This window comes from Haliotis asinina, chromosome 12 (genome assembly GCF_037392515.1).
Source record: "Haliotis asinina isolate JCU_RB_2024 chromosome 12, JCU_Hal_asi_v2, whole genome shotgun sequence".
Taxonomy (NCBI): domain Eukaryota; kingdom Metazoa; phylum Mollusca; class Gastropoda; order Lepetellida; family Haliotidae; genus Haliotis; species Haliotis asinina.
The window spans coordinates 45,713,748-45,735,416 of record NC_090291.1 but is presented as its reverse complement, the minus strand read 5'-3'; the positions used below and the strand labels follow the sequence as shown (position 1 = coordinate 45,735,416).

Here is a 21,669-nt window from a genome sequence, read left to right as displayed (position 1 = left end):
GAATTTGGATTGTCTTAAAGACGTTGCAGCCTGCAAAACTGGAACCAGAGATGTTGATCTTTGTGGCTGCCTTTGAGTGTGGGTGAAGGTCTTTGTGGGTATAAAACCATTGGATGTAAAACTACTGAATAAATTTAAGAATTTATGTGAGTGATTGCGCATGATTTCATGTATACACTGACCTGTGTAAGCATATCCGTGATATGGTAGAACTTTTGGCATCAACTTTTGTTTTGACAGAACTTCCTTGGAAATGGAAAGCGCTTTATTGGAAATTCATTATATATTCACCATCCTTTTAGAACTAAGTTAAAAAGACCTGAAGCATTGTGACCATGTTTCGAGAGATCGGATGTTAACATACACTGCATAATATGAGGTTGTTCGAGGATCAATGAACAATAAATCGGGACAACAGAATTGGTAACAACGATGGTAGCTTTTCACACCTTGGTTCGTATTCATCAGCCACACTCTAAAGTTTTCCTAAAGCTTAAGTTAGGATAATACTCCTTTCTTTTACTGAGAACCTTCATGCCAACGTTTTAAAACCTCTGAGCATCTGTTGCACGATCTTTTCAAAACTCTGTACCGAATATTTCTTAAGGCATAAATGCTTCTGGCTGAAATTCATTGACCCGGATAACGAACTAAACGACGTCAAAAGGCTCACGACGCATATGTTTGGCAGCTCTGTGTTGGGCAAAACTGTCACCTTTGGTGAAATAAAACCGCAATTGTGTCGAGTTGAAGAGTATGACAAAGAAAACACGGCAACAGAGACGTACGATCAATGATGATGTATTCCCAAGAATAAAACACTGATGGCTTAAAATTACAAATAAATGTACATCACAATGAGGGATTTCTAACGATTCCATGCCATAAACTAGTGCTTCCTTCTGTCAGAGGCATCCCTTCACATACGGGTTCGCTCCCTTAGGAGTCAGTTTGTGGGGCTTTTGGAAAGGGGATTTAGGACAAAAGGGGTTTTCTTTGGGTTGCTGGGCATGGGGATTATAGCCACAAAAATGTCCTTAGGCCAACACAGCGTATTTCATGGGGTTTAATAATACAATGGAGATAGAATTGTATCGAGTGTCATTTAGGGGAATAATGGGTGTTTAGGGCGCTAGCACTCTTGAAAAGGTCTGGATGGATGTTGATGAAACTGAAGGACAGATCTCACTGTGACAACGTTTTATAGCACTTGAGACTCGTCCCGAGCACGTTGGGACTACACAAATCAGACACTGTAGATCACAAGCTGTCACAGCGTCCAGTTTCCGTTTGACCACTGGCTACCACCAGTATATTGTACATATATGACAAGCTCGCCGGATGTGGTGTCTGGCACTGAGAGCCCTTCTTAGAGGCACCGCTGCACAAACTCGGAACATCGCTCATCAGTCCGTGCGAGAACAATACCTTCGTCTCCTTGAGACTCAACACAGAGCTGTGTTAGGTTTTCAGCGCCAGTGTTCACGCGGCTAGAGCGCCCGTCCATCCCCACGTCAATCCTTAACACACCCGTTGGACTTCATCCCGGGCGTGTCTTGCAGCAAATACCTGTCCCACGTGCCTGATAAGGCCAATATGTACATCTCAGTTGAGTGCACGGGCATTGACCACGAGAGCGTTCAGTCGGTCTGATATCTGTTTGACCAAAGGTCATAATCTGATGCGATAGGGCTATAATCTGTTTGGATCACGCCGAATCAGCTCCGATAAGTTCCGGAGTCGAATCACCTGTCTGAAGAAGAACTAATTCTTGTAGTGGCATTGTTTAAAGTTGTCTATGAAGTGAGCCGTCCACATCTGTCTATGTTTGCTGGGTGTGTGTCCATACGCCGAACCCGCCATGGCACAAGTCTGTCAAGATAAATGCAAACTGGTAAAATCACAGAAAATACATGGAAAACACGGACAGGTTCATCCCTGTGCGTGGCATGACCACTGTCCAGCCACTGGTCAACACAAACATTCATACCCCATCACCGTCATCTAGACACCTCAAAAATCAACAACACCGAGACTCAAACACGCTAAACACTTAAATTTGGATGAGTTGGGTTTAGAGGCAATTTCAAAAGAATTCTAAAAATTCAAAGTCGATTCGAATAAGCATTGTCCGTTGTTTTCAAAATCCTTACATTCTGATCTTACTGAGTAAAATTAAAACACACCTACCACGCCGTCTAGATTATTAAAACCACTGACATTAAAACTTTCCTGGTGTTTCTTCCTAAGATTAACTCCTAAAATTATATCTCGACTAATCTTATCTTCATTCCACGTGAGGAAGTAAAACCTTCGAAGTAACCATCCTCATATTTCTTTTAAGTTAACTATTCGCTGCTAATTGTATCATGGAGAAATATATATTTATTTGGAATTAAAATTAAAGTACTCACCTTACATATGCTTGTGCGTCGCTGAGATCACAGTATAGCTGGATTTCCAATAGAAAACAGGTGTTTCGCCAAAGACTCCATTTTTGCAGAAATAATTGTTCCTCTATATACACAAAACACATCCTAGATATTTGACTCTACCAATCTGCTTGAGGCCACAGCTGAAAACAAAACAAAATATAAATGTATTTTTTTAACAAGCAACATCTTCATATACGGTAAAAAATATTGTAACATGTTTTTCTCGATTATATGAATATTTGTTTTTGAAGTTTAATATTTCAATCATGAAAACTCGGAGACAGTTTGAATTACGACATCAGTCTGTAATAAATTAATCAATAATTTGTTTACGTGTGTTAAATATTTGATTATCAAATTCAGTGTTGAAATAATCTGAATTAAATAGAATTTGTGGTTTTAAATAATTTATTATTCACTCATACGGCTTGATTGTAATCTTTAGAAAATATTCAAAATTATCTGCAACATCTGAAATTAATTACATTGTTTAAATGATTCACTTTATCAAGTCCAACAGTTTAATCAATAGATTATTGTTTTAAGCGGGCTGGAAATACACGTTTGAATGGAAAACAAAATACTTTCAGCTCAAGTTGAACACAAATTCATCTAATCATATGATTTCCTGCTTCGAGCAAAGAAAGATAAGGAGAATTCGATAATCTTCCGGAAATATCTAACGTTCAAGTTATTTATTTCTGTCAAAAATAATCATTTTTTCCAGAATCATATTACAACTGTCCCTTGGTACACATTTAAATGGGTCCCGGTGGATGGGAAACGAGACGGCCTGTTAGAATCTCCTTCTCAATTTCAACACTGAAACATTTAGCCGAACCCTAACCCCCGGGGACTATTTCATCACGGTTGGCAGGGTCAGGGTCTGGATAATATGATAATACTCGGCCCCTCAATTTCCCTGTGGAGATCTCCTATAAACGCGTTCGAATTCAAGCATAGAGAAAAGGAGCGTATCTGGTTAATATATACCCTGCTCACTGAAATCCTCTTCGGTGAACGCGGACTTTTTAACAGGATTTCACCCTAATTTCATCTCCTAAATGATTTTGTCATAAAAGGCTAATAAAATATTTTGGTATCGCGGTGTGATATGAGGAGACTAGGAGCCGAGCTGTTTGCGTTTTGTTAAGGAAAACATCTCAACCGCGTTGCTGTTTTTGTAACAGTTGTGGCCATTCCGATAAAACAGCGAAAATGCTAACAGTTTTCGGGTGTTTAATATTAAGGGATATGCATGCGCCACACAAGACGCTGAGTTATATCTACATTATAAGTGGACCGTGCCTAAAAGCTGTTTGATGTCAAAATAAACAAAATATAAACCAAATACAACCACAGCAATTACGATGGGTGCAGATGGGAAAATGAGAAGGGCCTATTTATGACTGAAAGATCTTGGAATTTCAAGCAGTGGATATTTTGATTTTGTGTCATTTAGTTTCCTAGCAAAGAAAATAAAATTTGAAACGATATGTAAATTATTTGCTGGCATTTAATGGGACGTGGCGCAACGTAAACAAACACGCGGGGTATATGTTATCTTTAAACGATCCAATACCTTAATCAAATAGCCAACTTTTTCTCAAAATGTAAAATATTATGAGGACAGAGTGTGAGAGAAGAAAAATACTAAAACAAGCGTAAACGCTCCGACGCTGTGAAAAACAAACATTAAACCCAGTGAACCCAAATGGTGTATGTTTGCACAAATGAATTAATTAATAAATATTTTAGAAACAATTTAACACGTTCTCAAATTTAGCAATTCAGCTATTCAAAATTAAACCCCTGTTTGATAATTATCAGGAGAAAGGACGATAAAGCCATTTAATGTTTAATCCCTATCCCCACAGATCGAACAAATGGCTGTTCAAGGAAATGGCTACACTACCTCTAAGAATATTACTTCAGAGGTTCCTCAACCTTTTTAAATTGTCGGATGCAATTTCGTTATATTAAACGTTTGATCTATTGGCTTTCGGAATCGTGACTGTGTCCAATTCGAACCAGGCTGGGAATTCTAGCGCTTTCCTGTTTTAACCCCCAAATTTCGTGTTAGTCCGCTGGAGCGGAATTACCCGAAGTGCTAGGTCCAAGGCCTTTGATCTAACGAACCTGACCCCAGCCAAAATCTGTTGAGAGACCTGCTAAATTAACTCATAAGCTCTTTTTATCAGTTAGGAAATCCATTTATTCATTCACAAAGATCATTGTTTGGCATGAACCATCTGGGCTGGCAAGAGGGGCACTTTTAAGGGCGGACGTTCGAACCCAAACCCCTTTCCCCGACCCCTAGCAGAAACAGTGTGCAGAGGCACGCTACCTAAAGCCGATCCTTTGTGGATTTCTGTCTAAAAGCCTCAACTGAAGACGTCCATTATTTCTAATTATTGATCTGAAATTTGTCCGGTTCGAGGGTTAAGAGCTGCTCTTAGCCTCGAATCCATGTCAAAGACCGTCCGCAGGCCTTTGCTCTCGACTGCTCATGCGCGAAATCTAGTTAGGCCCGAGCTTCTAAACTGCAATAAACTCTTTGGTTTGATTAGCCCAAACGGTGGTCAGTGTATCGCAAAAGCTTTCATTTCTCAATTAACAGTGAATAAATCTGCGCGTGTTACATTCAGTCTGTCCAAAACAGAGAGCTCGACGAGTCTGGACAAGCCATTACCTCCATTAATCATGTTGCGATTTCATATTCTTTGTATAACAACGATTGTGGCCCTATACAAATTTTTGTTTCGATATTTTCAAACAGTTTATGGCAAATTTGTCAGAGAAGAGGTCAGCTGAATTACATGATTTATAGACTAAAGCCAAGTGGCCTCGACTGGCAATTCAAAGGTTAGGTTAAAAGGCTACAGGGGCCATTTTACCACGACAGCTAAATGAACACTGTTTGGTCTCCATTGAATCTGCAATGGATGAGTTTTATAAATGTAATTTATCACTTAACATAACGATTAAGAACTTATAAGCAGATGAAAAAAAACTTCTGTTCTTTAAAAAGTTATTGAAATAAATGAACATATTATATATAACCTCCTTTGCTAAGATATAATCAAAACAAACTCAGTACTTTTCGAGTTATTTTTATAATTAATGGAGAGAATAAAAACTCTTTTCTGATTGGTTCAAGGGATGAAAAATGACTGACTGACATTTATGAAATACGAACAATGCTTTGTTGGAAATTTACAATGTAAAATATGATTCCCGTGTCATTGATCCTAAACATTAGGATCAGCACGTCAGCGTGAAATGGCACAAATATACAGTTTTACGAATATCAATCTTTCAGAGCTGACGCGAATAAACAATGGGGTTATCGCCCTTGCTTAGTCGATCGCCCCGTTGTCTTATCTCTTAATGGCGTTGCATGCTCTCCTCTGCGTTATGTCATTGCTCGAAAATTGATGGTCCCATCTCGAACTTTGACACTGAAATCTATTAGAGAAATGAAAAGGTGGAATGTTTATCTCGCAGGGATCTGCCACCGCTCTCTGTAGTTCTCGACAAGCATACAGCCTTTGTAAGCCTGATATATAAACGCCACCGGTCATGCAGAATAAATTATGTGCGTTGCAAAAGCCCCTCCACGTGACCTTGAGGCACACGGGGTCACATATGTGTCGCCCTAAACCTTTAATGTCCTAGTTAATCATCGTTGTAACACTTTTAAAACATGATGAACTAGCATTGTTTCCAGAAATGTGCTATCATTGTGAAAGGCCGTCATTTTTCGTGCTTATGTATGTAGTTATCCCCCTTTGTTCTCGCGAGAAAACCGTGACCTTGACATCGGGTCGAGACACTATTGTGTTAATAACTTTAGAAGTAGATTTACATTACAGTGAAATTGTTATAGTTCGGATACCGGGCACATATGAATGTATGGCCGATGGACGTTGTCAAAGAAGAATTACGAAACTTGGAACTAATTTATTATATTATCTGTGGTGTTATATTGCCACGTCATTAAGACAAACACTGAGGGTCCGTTCGAGTTTTAAGGTTCTATTCGGAGATCAAAGCGCTAAAACAACCGTCTTATCAAATTACATTCATTGTGGACTTTTCCCAATAGGAAAGGAAATGGCCAAGTCACTGCTCAAATCGACATCCACTAATGAAAGACCCGCTATTTAGCATAATGGAATGGGGATATTACACAGGCTAATCGAAAATGGGAACTTACATTTGTTTGGTTTTATCTATAAGAAAATAATCCAAGGTGGTTTTAATTTGAAACCAACAAGCCTGGAAACGATATCATTACAAACGTACAATGATAAATTGGCTATTTGAGTCAGGTCTATTAGCCATTACGACGTTGACATGTGAAATTGATATAAAAAGATGCTTTGACAGGGAACGGCTTGTCGCTGGCCTACTAATGAAAGATACAAAGGCAATCCCACGTAAATTAGTAATACCGGCGAGTTGTCTTGGTCTTGAGACGGTGACTGATTTTTCTACATGCATTCGAATTAAGTCCTGCAAATTACATTCAATTTCAAACAGCCAGAACACGCCGTCAAAATTTCCTGTCTAAGGATTAGTGGAGGCGCGAGGAGCCTTTCCTAGCTGGAGTAAGCTTGTCCGTGGCATTGTCTAACCCATGGGACCACAATACTGGATCAAGACGGGCGTCGAACGCCAAGCTAGGAGGAAATGAGCAGGGGTCTAAATGCCACGTGGGTTAGAGATTGCGATTTAAGACGCGAGGTTGAAGTGCGAGAGGAAACAGAGCGACCGTGGAGTTCTTGCTCTTAACAATACGGCTCGTGACGCGATCATGCTAAATGACCAGTAATGACTGTTTTTGGACCCCAGGCCAAACGTCGTGCTCGCTCGACCCTTATCGCAAAAACATACTCAATTACGATGCTCGCTTCGACGTTTGACGTCGCTTAATCAAGTAGAAAAATCAGCCGTCTTAAGGAGGGATGCTGTCAGATAGCTATTGTCCCGGTCTACCAGAAATGTTAGTGTGATTATTAGGAAAGCATGTAAACATCGCACGACTTGTGTAAAACCAGTTATTTTTCCTTTTTCAGGCACTGGCACAAAAGATGGAATAAAACAAGCGTCATTACAGTCTGTGGGTTGCGTTGATTGCGTCCATGGCTCAAAAACCTGGGAAAACTTTGCCACTTGATTTGCCAATGGGTTCGATATATTTTTAGCATTACAAGTTAACTTCTGTCTGGGCGAGACGTGTTCTTAGATACAAGCGTATTATTATTTATGTTTCGATTTCTATAATGACCCTTCCATCCGAAGGAAGCACTGAGGGCGCCTAATGGCGCTGGACTCGGATAATCTGATCGGTTTCCATGTTAGATACTGATATAAACCATGCGTTATGGAAAATATTCATGAGAATTTACTAAAGTCTTAATGAGAGTGTTTGAATAGCACATGGTATAATACATGTTTGGTACTATATTAATCATCAATATGTCTTTGTTAACAGCCTTGCATCGCGTGATATTCTTGGTTCCAATATTGGTTCAGCAACGCCCTGTTTCTGTCTATGATATAATGGTTGTTAATAATTGATCTCCTCATCAGTGATGTTTGTGTTCTTTAAAAGGGGTGGAATCACATGAGGGTGGTGGTATCACTGAAACGAGGTGGTTTCACTTAAGGTGCTAATGAAACGGGGTGGATAGGTGTGGCAGACTTGACAAATAATTAGAAATTACGTAGGGAAAAGTTCGTTTTCTTCTATAAACGATAATTTGTGGGTTAATTCATTTTGATAAGATAATTTGGATACTATTTGGTCTGACATTGTCATCGAGATTTTAAGTATATTTTGTAAATTGTTTTTGTAAGTTTTCCTTGGCAATGTGTTTTGTTTTGGCTTTGTTTTTATTGAGTTGTTTGTTTGGAGGGGGGTCGGTTTTTAATTTGAAGGGAATAGTCATATTATTTTTGGGTGTTGTATTGTTTGACGGCGATCTCAGCGCTACTCCATGTACATGGAGTCTGTAGATTATCGAGTCTGGACCAGAAAATCCAGTGATCAACAGCAGAAGCAACGATCTACGCAACTGGGAACCGATGACTTCAATCGAGTTAGTGAGTCTGACCCACCCGATCTCACCAGTCGACTCTAAGACTTGGTTACAGGAAACCAATTCTAACCCGGACCTTCACGAATCTATTGTATTGGCGGTCTTTCATGTTCCTATTTCCTCTCTTTGTCATAATAATTATAATTAATGAACAATTCAAAATAAATCTATAATACCAATTTCTCGTTCAAAAGTATAATCGGCTGTAACTTTCAAGCATAAACCCCAACACTTACTATTTTAACCATTACTCCCACGACCATAATTTCTAAATCAAGCTGGAATTAAGAACCCGAATTAAACGACTCAATAACACCTGGATGCTCACCTGAAGGTCTGATGCCATCAATGTCTCTTGCAGGTGAGAAGAGTCCGTTTGGTCTTAACGCCTTCTCCCCCTCCCTCAGAGCTTCCAGACTTCGGACCTGGGCGGCGGCTGAGGCTAGAGAGGGTTTGGCTGCCGTGTGGGTGCTCAGTGAGTAGGGGTATGACAAGGTAGTATGGGCGAGTGATAGTGGGTGGTGCGCTACCCCCGGATACCGCCCTGCGGCCCAGGAGGGACTGGATGTGGGGAGGTATAGGTATCCCGAGTTGGGGCGGGCTTGGGTGGAGATTGTTGCTGGTCGTGAAGTGTTCGTTGCACTAGAAGACGTCGTCGACTGCAGCACTTCAGATATTGACCAAATTTTAGGTCTGGGAGTCGGGGGTTGATTCCCACACACGGGATGAGACACACCTCCCGAGGATGACCGACTCTCCTCCCCTTGGGTGGTAGGGGGGTGAGGGATGTCAGATTTACTGTCCGATGTTTCGTCTCCACTGTCCTCTCCTCGCTCCCGTAGGAGTCTTTCACTGTTCACAGCTGCAAGTTTCGCGTCCAACACAGCACTCCTGTGCAACAGTTCTTCCCTGAAGCTGTGGTTCGAATCCTCATCCTCAACATTGATGATTCCCTCTTTTCCTTCATCCCTGTCTGAGGAAATATCTGAAAATCCATAAATAAAAAATAATTAAGCCACTGCACCACAGCAAAAAATATTAGAATCGAAATTGCAAAATATACACATTTTTTAATAATTTTCTATTCAAAAACATAAATCCAATGCATATGAAATAAGTTTAAATCAAAACCTGCGGAAGAAAACAGAAACCCCTTTGCATCAACTCGTGTTGCACTCCTCCTATATCCCTCGTCCCCTACGGCCAAACCGTTGGTTAACAAGATGGAGCATGTTGCCTCAGTGCTTTCATAAACCATTGGCTTGTTCTCGTCAGTAAACTGCCGGTATATCAGATAGGACAGGCCTAAACTAAACGTTTTGTCAAAAAACATCATTTTTAGAATACATTACACTTTAAGTAGGCGAGGAACCACGATTCATTATTTGGCATTTTTATCTGACACTTGAAGACATGTAGAAAAATATCATATCCGCGGCCAGGGCAAACGAGAGGATACGGGTAACGAGTGGGGCTTTCTCAAAAAACACTCGTGAAAGCAAAAACCATTGCTCCTGTCTGGGGCTTCATGTTTTTTACAGCTTTCCGAAATTCCTTCCAAATATCGGGATGTCAAAGGTGAGATGTCTTGTTATTACATGTGTTGAAATCGCCATTTTGGCAGTGGTGGCCTGACTCCGTTACTTGTTCCCCTGATCCGTCAACTTTGAATTAAGTTGTCCTGGAACCGGATCTCCATCATGAAGTGGCATCGTTCTGATAAAACTGCGTCTAAAGATCTGTTATGTCTCACAAACACTCACAGATAGTTTACAGATATTTCTTTCAGCGTATTCGCGTGGACATAACTTTTTCATCAATAAGCAAACTTCACTAAATAGACACGAAATTTGTATCGGTTTCGAAACACGCTATCCACATATATTATTCAGTTTTGTCATTCTCTCAAAGCCAGCTCAAGCTGTGCGAAACGTTCAGTTACACAATAGGAAATCATTGAAGAAAAAGTACGATTTTCTAAAGATTTTATCGATTAGTGCGCCGTTTGTGACGAAACATGTAAATTTAACCATGTCGGTTTAACTGGTGCATGTTTCGCAACTGTTCGTTTTCATAAAAAGTAGCTAGAGTTTGGTTAACCCTATAATATTTCCGCCTAAATGGGTTTGAAATAAAACCTTCAATATTTCTCTTTGACTAAAATGCATCAACATCAAATAATATCATCACTCTAAGGGGCCTTTATGTATTTTCGGTTATTACTGAAAATATAAATGGATACTATCTGAAAGATTTATTGTAAAATGGAAAGGGTTAATTACATTTGCAAAGACCTCAGCTTTTGAATATAAAGTCTCACACAAACAGTTCCAACCCTCATCGTGTCGCTTAAGATCTTTGAATGTTTCTATACCGCGATATCATGCTTCATTTAACCCAATACGCATTTCTCCATTGAATCAATTCTATCCACATGTTCCGAGTCTCTAATATGAAATATGAATATTATCTAAAGACGTTTATATCATGAATTGACAGAACGAATGGAGATAACATGCTGGTCTGCTAGCCGACAAAGCATAACCGACATTATCAGTTGAAAACATGTCCTCAATGCAAAACGTAAAGCCCAAGTACTTTTGAATATAGTTCAGGGCGATGTACTAATAAATGAATGTCTGTATGCGATGTATGTATGTCAGTTTCAATGTGTGTGCAATTTCATATCTATATGTCGCCTATTGAACGTTTACGTCAATTTGATAAATGCAGACTCGTGTTTGTTCATTTAAGGATTGTACTCCGGGAGTCTGAATTCTATACATCAAATGATTTATTAAATCTTTTCAGTGTCGACTTCCCCTTCTGAGAGTGTATATTTCAAAGGAATAGTTATTTATTTCTGATTATACAGTCATGTACATCCCCGGTGTCAGCGAATACCAGGGACGTCTCTCTGCCCGTGCTGAAATTGACATGGTTGTGTATTTCAGTGGGGGAATTGACAGTTGTAACAAGTCAATCAATAACGTGTGATCGATAGATCAATCAAAGTTAGATATCAATATTCATTCAAAGGATTACACACATGAGTCACGGAAAGCATGCGTATTTGTGCCTCGTTGGCCTTTGTACAGCGTCGACCAGTTGAGAATAAACACGCTCAGTATCTAAAGTTGAATAAACATGACCCGAGAAGATATATCAAATTCAGGTTAGCAAGTGGCTTACTGCCAGTAACTGCTCAATCATTTCGAAATTATTTTATTCATAATTTTCTTAAAATGATTCCTTAAATATAATATTAATTATTACAGAATGATTCATTAAAATGATATTAATAATTTGTTTCATGGGTTCTAGAAAACTGGCGAGACTGAACTGCGAAATAAATAAACAGGAAAATTAAGCAGATAATAAATTAAATAGTTATATTGTTCACCAAATGCTGTTGTTTTTTCTAATGACCTAATCCCGAAATAGACACCCCTGAGACTAGCTATCCCTGGCAGTGCTCCATGAAACTCGCACTGTGAGTAATAGAACAGTAGCCCTTAGCACTGAAACTGACAAGACAAGAATGAAATGGACAACCAGCCCGGCAAAACACGAAAAAGGTGGGTTGCAGCGGCGACCGGATATGTACTGGGCTATGCTAGTCGGGCAGACCATATCAGGCTGAATCCAGGGTTAATCCGGAGGATTAGGGGGAGGGGATTTGGGATGACATCCCATGATGGAATCCACGGGGGACGTGCGTAGTGATAAACCGTTTGACAGAATCTTGATTTGAAGATCTCTTGTTTTCCTTTGACGATATTTGTCTTGCCGTGAATGATTTATAGCAAGGAAATCGAGACGTGTTTTAGAATGTAGGGATTTCGAGGTGACAAAATACATTCGTTTAATATACTCGAAAAATGTAAGGATATTGCTTATTTCAGTTTATTCCACGACATTGAATTAATTGATACTAAGTCATAACGTATATATACTCAAATATACTCTTAACTTGATACTCAGTTCGTACAATTATTTTCAGACAATTATGCTTTTAGTGTGAAGATGACATGTGGCATGTTCTTTAAAGGTAAAATCATTAACACATATTTTGTAGGTGATAATTTCACTTAAAAGCGCGTGCACGAAAGGCAGTACCGATGTTTTAAAGACATGTAACTACCTTAATATTTTGCCTGTATTAACATAAATATTAGAATCATTGGGGCGTAAATCCATCAGGTGTATTATATTTGTTTAATTATACTTGCTTCCTATTCTGATATCAAACACTTTGTATATACACATATTCGTGAAATGAAACAGAGCTGCCCTCCATCCTAGTACAGTAAAACTGTCAGACTATTGAAATAGGAGAAAGAATTGTGCTCATGTGCTACTTTTTTCTCCTCAATCAGATACTGATGGCGTGTTTCAAAAATAAATCTTGAATTGTTTCTGGAAGAAATTTGTGTTTTGGACCTATCTCCATTTGTATCGGGAAGGGTGAGATATACTATTACTTGTAAACAAATCTCACGATTCAAGAGTCACACATGCGCATTCTAACAGCTATAAAGAGATTTATCATCAACACCACAGAATGCGCGAGACCCCGAGATCAAATCGAGGCCATACTATAAAACAGAACACAGCTGATGATCAGTGATAAATGAGTACACGAACTTCCAAAATTCTTAACAGATTGTTTACGAAAATAGTAAGAACATTCTTGCTTGCAAAATGAAAACAAGTAAAAAGTATCTGATAGTTGTTAAATTTGGCGATTAGGCACATAAGATCCGTTTGCTAAATCGTAACTGTTTCGATAAAAGGATTTTTCGTGCTGTTCTCCACAAAATTGTGATAACTCGACTTGGCTGTGACTGCCAGCAGCTTAGGGGCGCTATAACTGCCTGTAACTTGATACGAAACGTTGCAGGGGAAGGTGGACCTATCGTCTATGGTGGCCCCGCAGAAATATTGGGGGTTAAACCGAGATGAAACGGTTATTAATAATAATAAATAATGTGTGACGTTTTGAGGAAAAACATACATCATCTGATAACGTGGAGTGTAGGCAGGTTGGTTAAGAAATACAGTTTACTTAATGTATAGTTATTTCCATGACAACCATACCACTGTGGCATTCACACGGACAACTCTTTTAGATACCGGAAGAATTTTATGTCACATATGTTTAGTGCAAGGTGTAATTGTGAAGTAGCATGCAAAGTTACTTTGGTTCTAGTTCCAGCAAATCACTATTTCTTGAAAAACTTTGGTCAATTTTTAATCTAATGCCTCTAGATCCAAGTGTACCATTGGCCCGAATACTTGACCGACCAGACCCTCAATACCTCCAAGTGTTCTTACATCACACAGTCAAGATTTACCTCCTGACACACCACCATCCCCTCACCCCACACCCCCACTCCACACCCCCACACCCTACTCCAATATGCATCGCTACTACATAGCCACACTATCACGCCACACACAGAAATGCACCCCATCACCCTGACAGTTACCAGCCACAACGCTAACAACCCCAGTATCCCACCACGTCCCTCTCAAACACCTGTACAACACCCTGGACTGACCCTCTCCTACCCCATGTTCTCCCCACATTTTCACTCTTCCCCCACACCCACCCTACATATTCGACCCTATCGCTTACGCTCCCCACGGCGCTATGAGAACCCCCGCGACCTTCAGACAACTCAACTGCACGATTGACTCCTCGGCTTTTCATCCTAACGGCTCGGCCGGAGAATGTTTGCATATTCCCGTGGTTCAGCTGATCCCTTAGAATCTCCCTGTTACAGGTAAACGCTCGAGAACAATAGATGGGTGACTCCAGCCCAGATTGCCGCAGAGCATTAGATTAAAGAAGAGAGACCACTGAAGCAATGTATAATTGATATTGGCCATCATTATCGGTATTAATTACTTTGATTGAAAGGCTCTAGTGACGCAGAAAGATCAAGGGCTGGCGTTTATGGGTGAGTGATTTGTGGTGTGTGTAAATAAACACTTAATACCCAGTCGTTGTCTGCTGCAGTTCCTCTCGGTGCATTACCGTGTTAGATATGGTCTATTTCAGGCAACTGAAAACATACATTCTCCGCCAAGCAGTGGAAGCATACACTTGAAATTCACAAATAATTGTAGATTTAATTAAATGCAAATAAATTGCAGACTTGATAAAATTAAACAGTTATACCTATTGAAACTAACAATGAATCTGACACTTGATGAAACTAATGCAATATTATATACCTTTACTAACATAAACCTGGTATTCCATTAAACTTATATGGGGATATTTGTATTGGTAACCCCCATCACTATAAGATGTAGTTCATGAAAATATAAAATATACATAAGGTTTTCTATACCTTGATGAAAGTTAAATGGGTTTGTGCAAAAAATGTACATTTCACAAAAAATTACTGTTAAGGTTTGTTTGATATTCTGACGAGAGGTGTACAGTGTTGTAAGTCTCACCTAAAGGGCTTGAATATTGTGTACAACACGATACATTCTGTTATTCGGTGCTGGTTGTACATGTCCCGCATGTATTCACCACCCGTCTTGGTATTCAACACGTTAGTCAATATATTCATGCCCTATATATTGTGATATCTATTACAATACACGTCACGAGTTTAAATCATGTATGGCACATCCGCTATACCATGAATACGATTAGGTTTTGAAAGTACATATAAATTCTGATATTTATCCACACACAACACATATGTTCTGAGAAAAATGACTTTTTATATAACTGCAACTTACATATAATTTAAAACAAACACCTTCACAAACGAAGTCATGTGTTTAAGCCACATAATGTTTTGTGATAATATTCTCGTCAGTGGACTCTGAAAGTGTTTCTTAATTCAATACATCAGTAACAATAACACTACTTCACTGAATTATACCAAAGCCAGTTTGTTGGTTATGTTTTTAAGAAAAATCCATATTTGGAATTGTCATGATAATAAGAATTGTTATTGCATTAAAATAATGAGACGATTCCGATTGATACACAAGGCATGAAAAACAGCTGTTAGTCTGTTTACGCATCTCCCGTTAATGTGCTTAATTAAAAATAAATAATAAAATGTATGTTGATGTTGAATTAATACGCGTATTTGCCCAGTGACAAAATAAAATCCAACACAACATATTTCCTGCAATTTAATGGTAATATCATCCGTATTCACTCCTATTTACACTCTTAATGCAGTGAAGAAAAATTCAATATGATGAGGATGATTTTAATCAACCCATCCTATAAATTACATTTTAAACACCACTCTTTCCTTGATCACAACAAAACGCTGTTTCACTGAACGACGGGAAAAATCACAAATTCGAAAACAATTCGATTTCAATTGAGCAATAAAAGGAAGAAGTTTTCACTGGAAGTTTTAGCGAAATTTTTGAAAACTCTAAATAGGAGAGTAAATCGATAACCTAAATTAAACAGGCTTCATCTTTTGTTGTCTATTTCGGTCAGACAGCTGACAGGCACCGTAATGAAGGGTATCAATTTCATCCGCTAGATGTCGCTGCGAGGGGTGTCAAATGCTTTTGTCATTAGCCGTTAGAGGAACATAATCGCCCAAGTCTAACTCAATCCGAGGCGCTCTGTACCAAAAGGACAGTTTGCATCCTCACCGCTAAAGAGAAGGCAAAATCAATTAATCAAATATTTGATTAATTTATTTGCAGTCTGTTTGCAATACAATTACGTCCCGCCTTTGTGAAGTCACAATGCTGCTAACGCTCACTTTCATGAATCAGAGAACTCGACTCCGTAACTGAAACCAGACCCCATTAGCAAATGAGAGTCGGGCAAAAAACATCCTCAGATTATTGGACTGATGAGCATTGTCAATAACTTTTGTCACCGATAGCAGATTTATTACATCATTCAAGTGTTGATCAAATATTGTCAATTTCAAGGCTTGTTCATTTCACAATTCGAAAACACAATTATGCTGATAAATAAATCACTAAATTGATACACAGGAAGAATTGTCTTCACAGAATGTTTTTAAAAGATTGTAAGTAAGCTGAATAGAAAGAAAACGCTATTGCATATTTTCATTTATGCGCCAACACTATGTCAGTTTCATGTCGTTATCCACCATTAGTGAAATATACACCATTTGTGAATGGAGGAAGCTCTATGCAGTACAGCAGCTTCAATAACCGGCGATCGACAATAACACACATATGATATAGTGCATGAGCTCATTGCTCGCTTTATAGCAGTTTAAACCTACTTAACAGGCCCATCCAAGTTTATGATATTAATAGCTCGAGTTATGTTGCAGCAATACTAGGTAATGGCCCTCCCAAGATAAATAAATACTTAAAACATTGGCCGGGGGTACACCGCTGAGGAGAGAAGGTGATGAATTTGCGAGTCACGTATTTTGGCACGAGGCGTGTCACGTTCGGATAATGACTGTCAAAAAAAATAGCCATATCGGCCAAACCATTTTAATTTTTTAATAAAAATATTTTTTTAATAATAGATGTAAACAAGCACCAATGCAAATTGCTTCCTCTTTAAGGCATTTCCTTTGAAGAAAAATATGTTCAAAGCTCATGTGTTCATATCACAATAAATCCCTTACTACAGGCACATTATGAGAACGTATTCCACTGCAAATTTCTCACACATTACACATGATAATAAAATGAGGATAAAATTTCAAAGTGTCACACTTAAAAAAATCACAACAATCTAAGTTTCAAAAAGTAGATAGCATAAGGAAACACGTCAAGACGTAGAGTTACCTCCCCTTGTAATTACCACTCGCACGGGATAATTACATTTAAAAATAACTAAAAGAACAAGATTTTTCCGTAACAATTTTTATCAAAACACTACCTACCTGGCGATAGCAAGGACCTGTCGTTGCAGTCTATGTTGTCAAGGTCATCTATATTTCCGGCGTTCGACGTTGAATCGTTGTGGTCGTCTTTTCCAGCGTCTGAATCACCATCACCATTGCCGTCCAGACTGTCCGTTCCGTCCTCCGACCGGTTCCGCGGGGACCAGGTCATCTTGTTTTCCTTTTTTAACCTTCTCCTGGCATTAGCAAACCACGTGGAAACTTGTGTGAGAGTCATTTTGGTAATGATGGCTAACATAATCTTTTCACCTTTAGTTGGGTATGGGTTTTTTCTGTGTTCGTACAACCACGCTTTCAGAGTGTTCGTATTCTCCCGTGTCGCGTTCTTCCTCCTCGCGTTTAAATCTAATCCTCCGTATCTGGAGTCAAAAGAAATAATTTGATAAACAATACGAACCACGCACAGACAGTAGTAAAGTTGAAAAAAAGTTAATTAATAGTATATTTACATTCTAAACTACAAGTGACTTAAACAGGATCACAATGCTGATATGGGAAATTTTGTAGTTACTGTTAAAACATTTTACCAGAGGTGATACAATTTCAAATATTGTTGGTTTTTTTATGCTTTTGTTTTGTTTGTTTTGTTTTGTTTTGTTTTGTTTTGTTTTTGGTTGGTTGGTTTTGGGTTTTTTGTAAACGTAAAAAGTAAGAAGAATATTATTCATCATTTATTCTATTAGAATAGAAACAAATATTTTGATAGACAAATAGATACCACAAACAATTCTAATCAGTAAACTTACCCTGGCCCGTAAGGGTACACTGCCATTGTTGGGTCATAAGGAAACCCTGGCTGCGCTAAAGCTGTTCGCCATGCCTCTGAAGTGTCTTTCAAATCATAAGGGGTGCCAGTCTGAAATAAGAATAAAATCTTGCATGAGAAATATATTTAGAAAACAATGTCCCTCTTCCTGAAAGCATGAAAATAAATTTACCCCATTTCATATTCATTAAACCCGTTCTTTCATCATTTTTATGAAAACAATTACTGGGTGTAAACTAATCATTAATATTTGCACAAGAGACCAAGCAAGGTTTCTACACAGACCACAGTATTTAATCAAGTACGTGATCGTATACTCCTTGCATATAAGATTATCAAACGAGCAATGAAACTAATCCAAACCGATATTTCACTGAAAGTAAGATATTGTCTTAAACATTAGGTACTGTTATCTATCAAAACGACCGTTGAAGACAGAATACGCTTCAGTAAAGATCTCATAATTATGAAAAAAATTAAGCTTTCATAAACATGTATATTAATAAAACGAGTCCTTTTCGCCACCAGATCTGCCTAGTAACACTACATATCCATAACACAGCCAACAAATCTTGAATATGACATTCTGATAAATAAACAAACAATTCAGTTTTATTCAGCTGTATCCGAAAGTACTATTATCCCTTGTTTATTGCTTTCGTGGAAATCAGGCCACCATGGTGACCGATAATAGTTAAATAATTGCAGGGGCCATGTGAGTTCCTCCAGCGCTAACGCTCGGGAGTACGGAGGGGCCTCGAGCGTGACTGATAACCGAAGAAGTGGGAAAAGCGTGAAATTGAGACACACCAACACAGTCATTGAACCCTTTCACGACTTGGGGGCTCTTAGAGTGCCGGTTTGAACTCCTCCGAGAGCGATTACAACACTTAATTAAGGGATTTTCTTACTAAGAGGGCGGTTTGTTTGAAAATAATATTGATACTGTTTTCCAACTTTTTTCTTTCTTGAAATGAGCTTAACAGGAATTACTTTACTGTCAAATCGGAGTTGTTTTGCTGTTTTGATATGTATATATTTTGTCGACTCTTACTATAAACCTATTATTTGCAATATATTTTTTATTTCTTTTTATGCAGTGTAAACATCATAATTACAAATGAAATTAATCCCGATTAAAATAAATAATTCACGAATTTCTCAGCTTGTTAACAAAGATATTCATCGATCAAGAAATATCATGAATATTAAATCAAATTCGAATTTGACTTACATAAAATCCTATCCGTTACAACTAAAATGTCCCTCGAGTAAAATGGTTGTTTTTATTCAGGTATATTTGATGAGGGGAATTATAGGGATTTCTGCATGAAATCAAGATATGGATATGATTGTTATTGTTTTATTATAAAAATATATAAAAATATATACTTACGAGGGGTGAATAAAAAGCTGATCCCTCGGCTCCGAGAGACACGTACCCCTGCGACACTGCGGCAGCATAGGCAGAGGCACTGTACACACTCTCTGCTAGCCCAGGGACTCGGGGGTAGTTTAGGAGGGCAGAGCCATACTGACAGGAACATATAGTCTGACCCGTGTGGGGGTCAGTCATGATCGGCCGACCATTTTCACAACATGCCCGGGGGGTAGGGGCGGCGGGCGTGGTCGTAGTCATCTGGAAATAAAAAAAAAACTAACTTAATTGTGATGTATTGGAGTGGGGCTCACTTGAGTAAGATAGGAAAAGAAACTGCTGTTTTTGAGGGGAGCTATTTTGCGGGGGTAAGGGGAGAGAGCTATGTAGGTGGGCTTGGTGGGGTGAAAATAGGTTATACTGCTGACAATGTTATGCATCATAGCATTGAAACATTATTTAAATTTCAGTATGAAGTAAACAATAAATAATTGCGTATTTTTAAACATAGGGTATATATTTAGATGTCAATCATGACAGGGAGTTATATATTAAAACATCAAGACAACATATGAAAAAAAACATTTTTCGACATGAATAATAACCTTCCCCAATGCATATTCAAAAACGTAATATAAAAAATATATACTACTTTTACTTAGACACAACGTTCTAGTCACAGTGCACCTGTCATAACAATTTAAGATGACATGGAACAGAAATAAGGTTGAATGGAAAGCAGACCTTTTTAATGAGGGTAGTTTTATATATCAGTTCCTAGTTGTACTCGGTGCAATAATCCATGTGCCTATCATTACAAAAATGACACACACCTATTAATAAGATTTATATTCGTTGTATTCTCTCATACGTAAATATTAGACTTTATTAATTTACTGGATACTGCTATGGATCTGGTTATGATTGTCATGCATTGGTAATATCATCGTAAAATAGATTAAGTAATGAAATGATGCACTTGTAGACTATCCAAATACAAATAACACAAATTGGCTAACGTATTACTACAATTAAATACAGTCTGAAATATTCAAATCAAAATGATTAATTTACAAACATAAATGATTGTAAAGAAACATATTGTGTTATTTGAACCAAGTGAACCAAAAATAACTTTACGTGTACAAAAAAATATTTCATGAAATTGACATGAAATTAATATCTATATGCATCTATTCTAAATTCTAACACAAAACAACATTCTAAATCAACTGTCATGAAACGTTTGTAACAGTTAAGCAAACCCATCAATCGTATGAGTACACAGACTAAGGGAGACGTTTCCCCAAGTAAAGGACCCAGAGGCTAAACTCCTCAAATAGTTTGAATTCTTTCCGTATCGTTGAAGAGATGCCACTAAAGACTGTCTTACCTGTGTACTTGTCAGAGGAGACCCCGAACTGGATGCAAAGCTTAATGTTGAAAGTTGGGGGAAAGACATAACCTTACACTGACCAATCTCCTAAGTCCAGTGTGTCCAGGTAAAGACTGACCGCTCCGGTAGCTAGCGGTCCAATGAAACGTACTCCCAGAGTCCCGACGCGTGTTTCTCACAACTCGAATCACAAAAACTGTGTCGACTCTAGACACATCCTAGAACAACAGGAACGCCAGAGAGCTACCGGTCAACCTAAGATTCACCAAAACCAAATGTCTCCCCTCAATATTGAATCATTCGTTATTTATTATGAACTAAATCTCGCCAATAGAGCAGCTTTTTAGCGCATTTTTACTCCAACAAAAGCCCCATGTTCATTGGTTTTCGGGAACCTGACGTCACGGCTGTAAGTTGATCGACTAGTAATGACTCTCGCTAGGCTCCACCTCTCGGTAGTCGCGGCCAATAACACCGCCCCTTTTTCACGCAGTGCTTATCGACAGCGATAAGGGAGCTCTCCTGAATCTCGTGTTTGCCTTCGCGATTTAGACGGAAGACAAGTGAATAATTATCCGTTAATATAGCCACGGAGAAGGCATTGGGTATTCATTTCGCTTTCGCCAAACAAACACTATCGCTTACTTTAGAAAACAGAAATTCTGGGAGGCGAATTCTGCGACC

The 21,669-nt window shown here is 38.6% G+C and overlaps 1 protein-coding gene across 1 annotated transcript; it reads right to left on the bottom strand.

Moving 5' to 3' along the window:
• Positions 1-785: 785 nt before the first annotated feature.
• LOC137257934 (homeobox protein araucan-like) lies at positions 786-21,349 on the bottom strand. Its single transcript, XM_067795446.1, has 7 exons — positions 20,983-21,349; positions 19,608-19,850; positions 18,192-18,301; positions 17,425-17,804; positions 8,871-9,527; positions 2,415-2,575; positions 786-1,872 (listed from the first exon to the last, which is right to left on the bottom strand). Exons 1-6 carry the CDS (start codon positions 21,049-21,051, stop codon positions 2,538-2,540), a joined length of 1,497 nt encoding a protein of 498 aa, XP_067651547.1. The 5' UTR covers positions 21,052-21,349; the 3' UTR covers positions 786-1,872; positions 2,415-2,537.
• Between the last annotated feature and the right edge of the window lie 320 nt (positions 21,350-21,669).

What these genes read in the sequence shown, in the direction of transcription:
- LOC137257934 (XM_067795446.1), bottom strand. Translation starts at nt 21,051, where the DNA reads ATGTCTTTCCCCCAACTTTCAACATTAAGCTTTGCATCCAGTTCGGGG. An exon ending in GTGTACCCTTACGGGCCAGG is followed by an intron (nt 17,805 to 18,191) that starts GTAAGTTTACTG and finishes TTTTGACTCCAG; the next exon opens with ATACGGAGGATTAGATTTAA. An exon ending in TGATGGCATCAGACCTTCAG is followed by an intron (nt 2,576 to 8,870) that starts GTGAGCATCCAG and finishes TTTTGTTTTCAG; the next exon opens with CTGTGGCCTCAAGCAGATTG.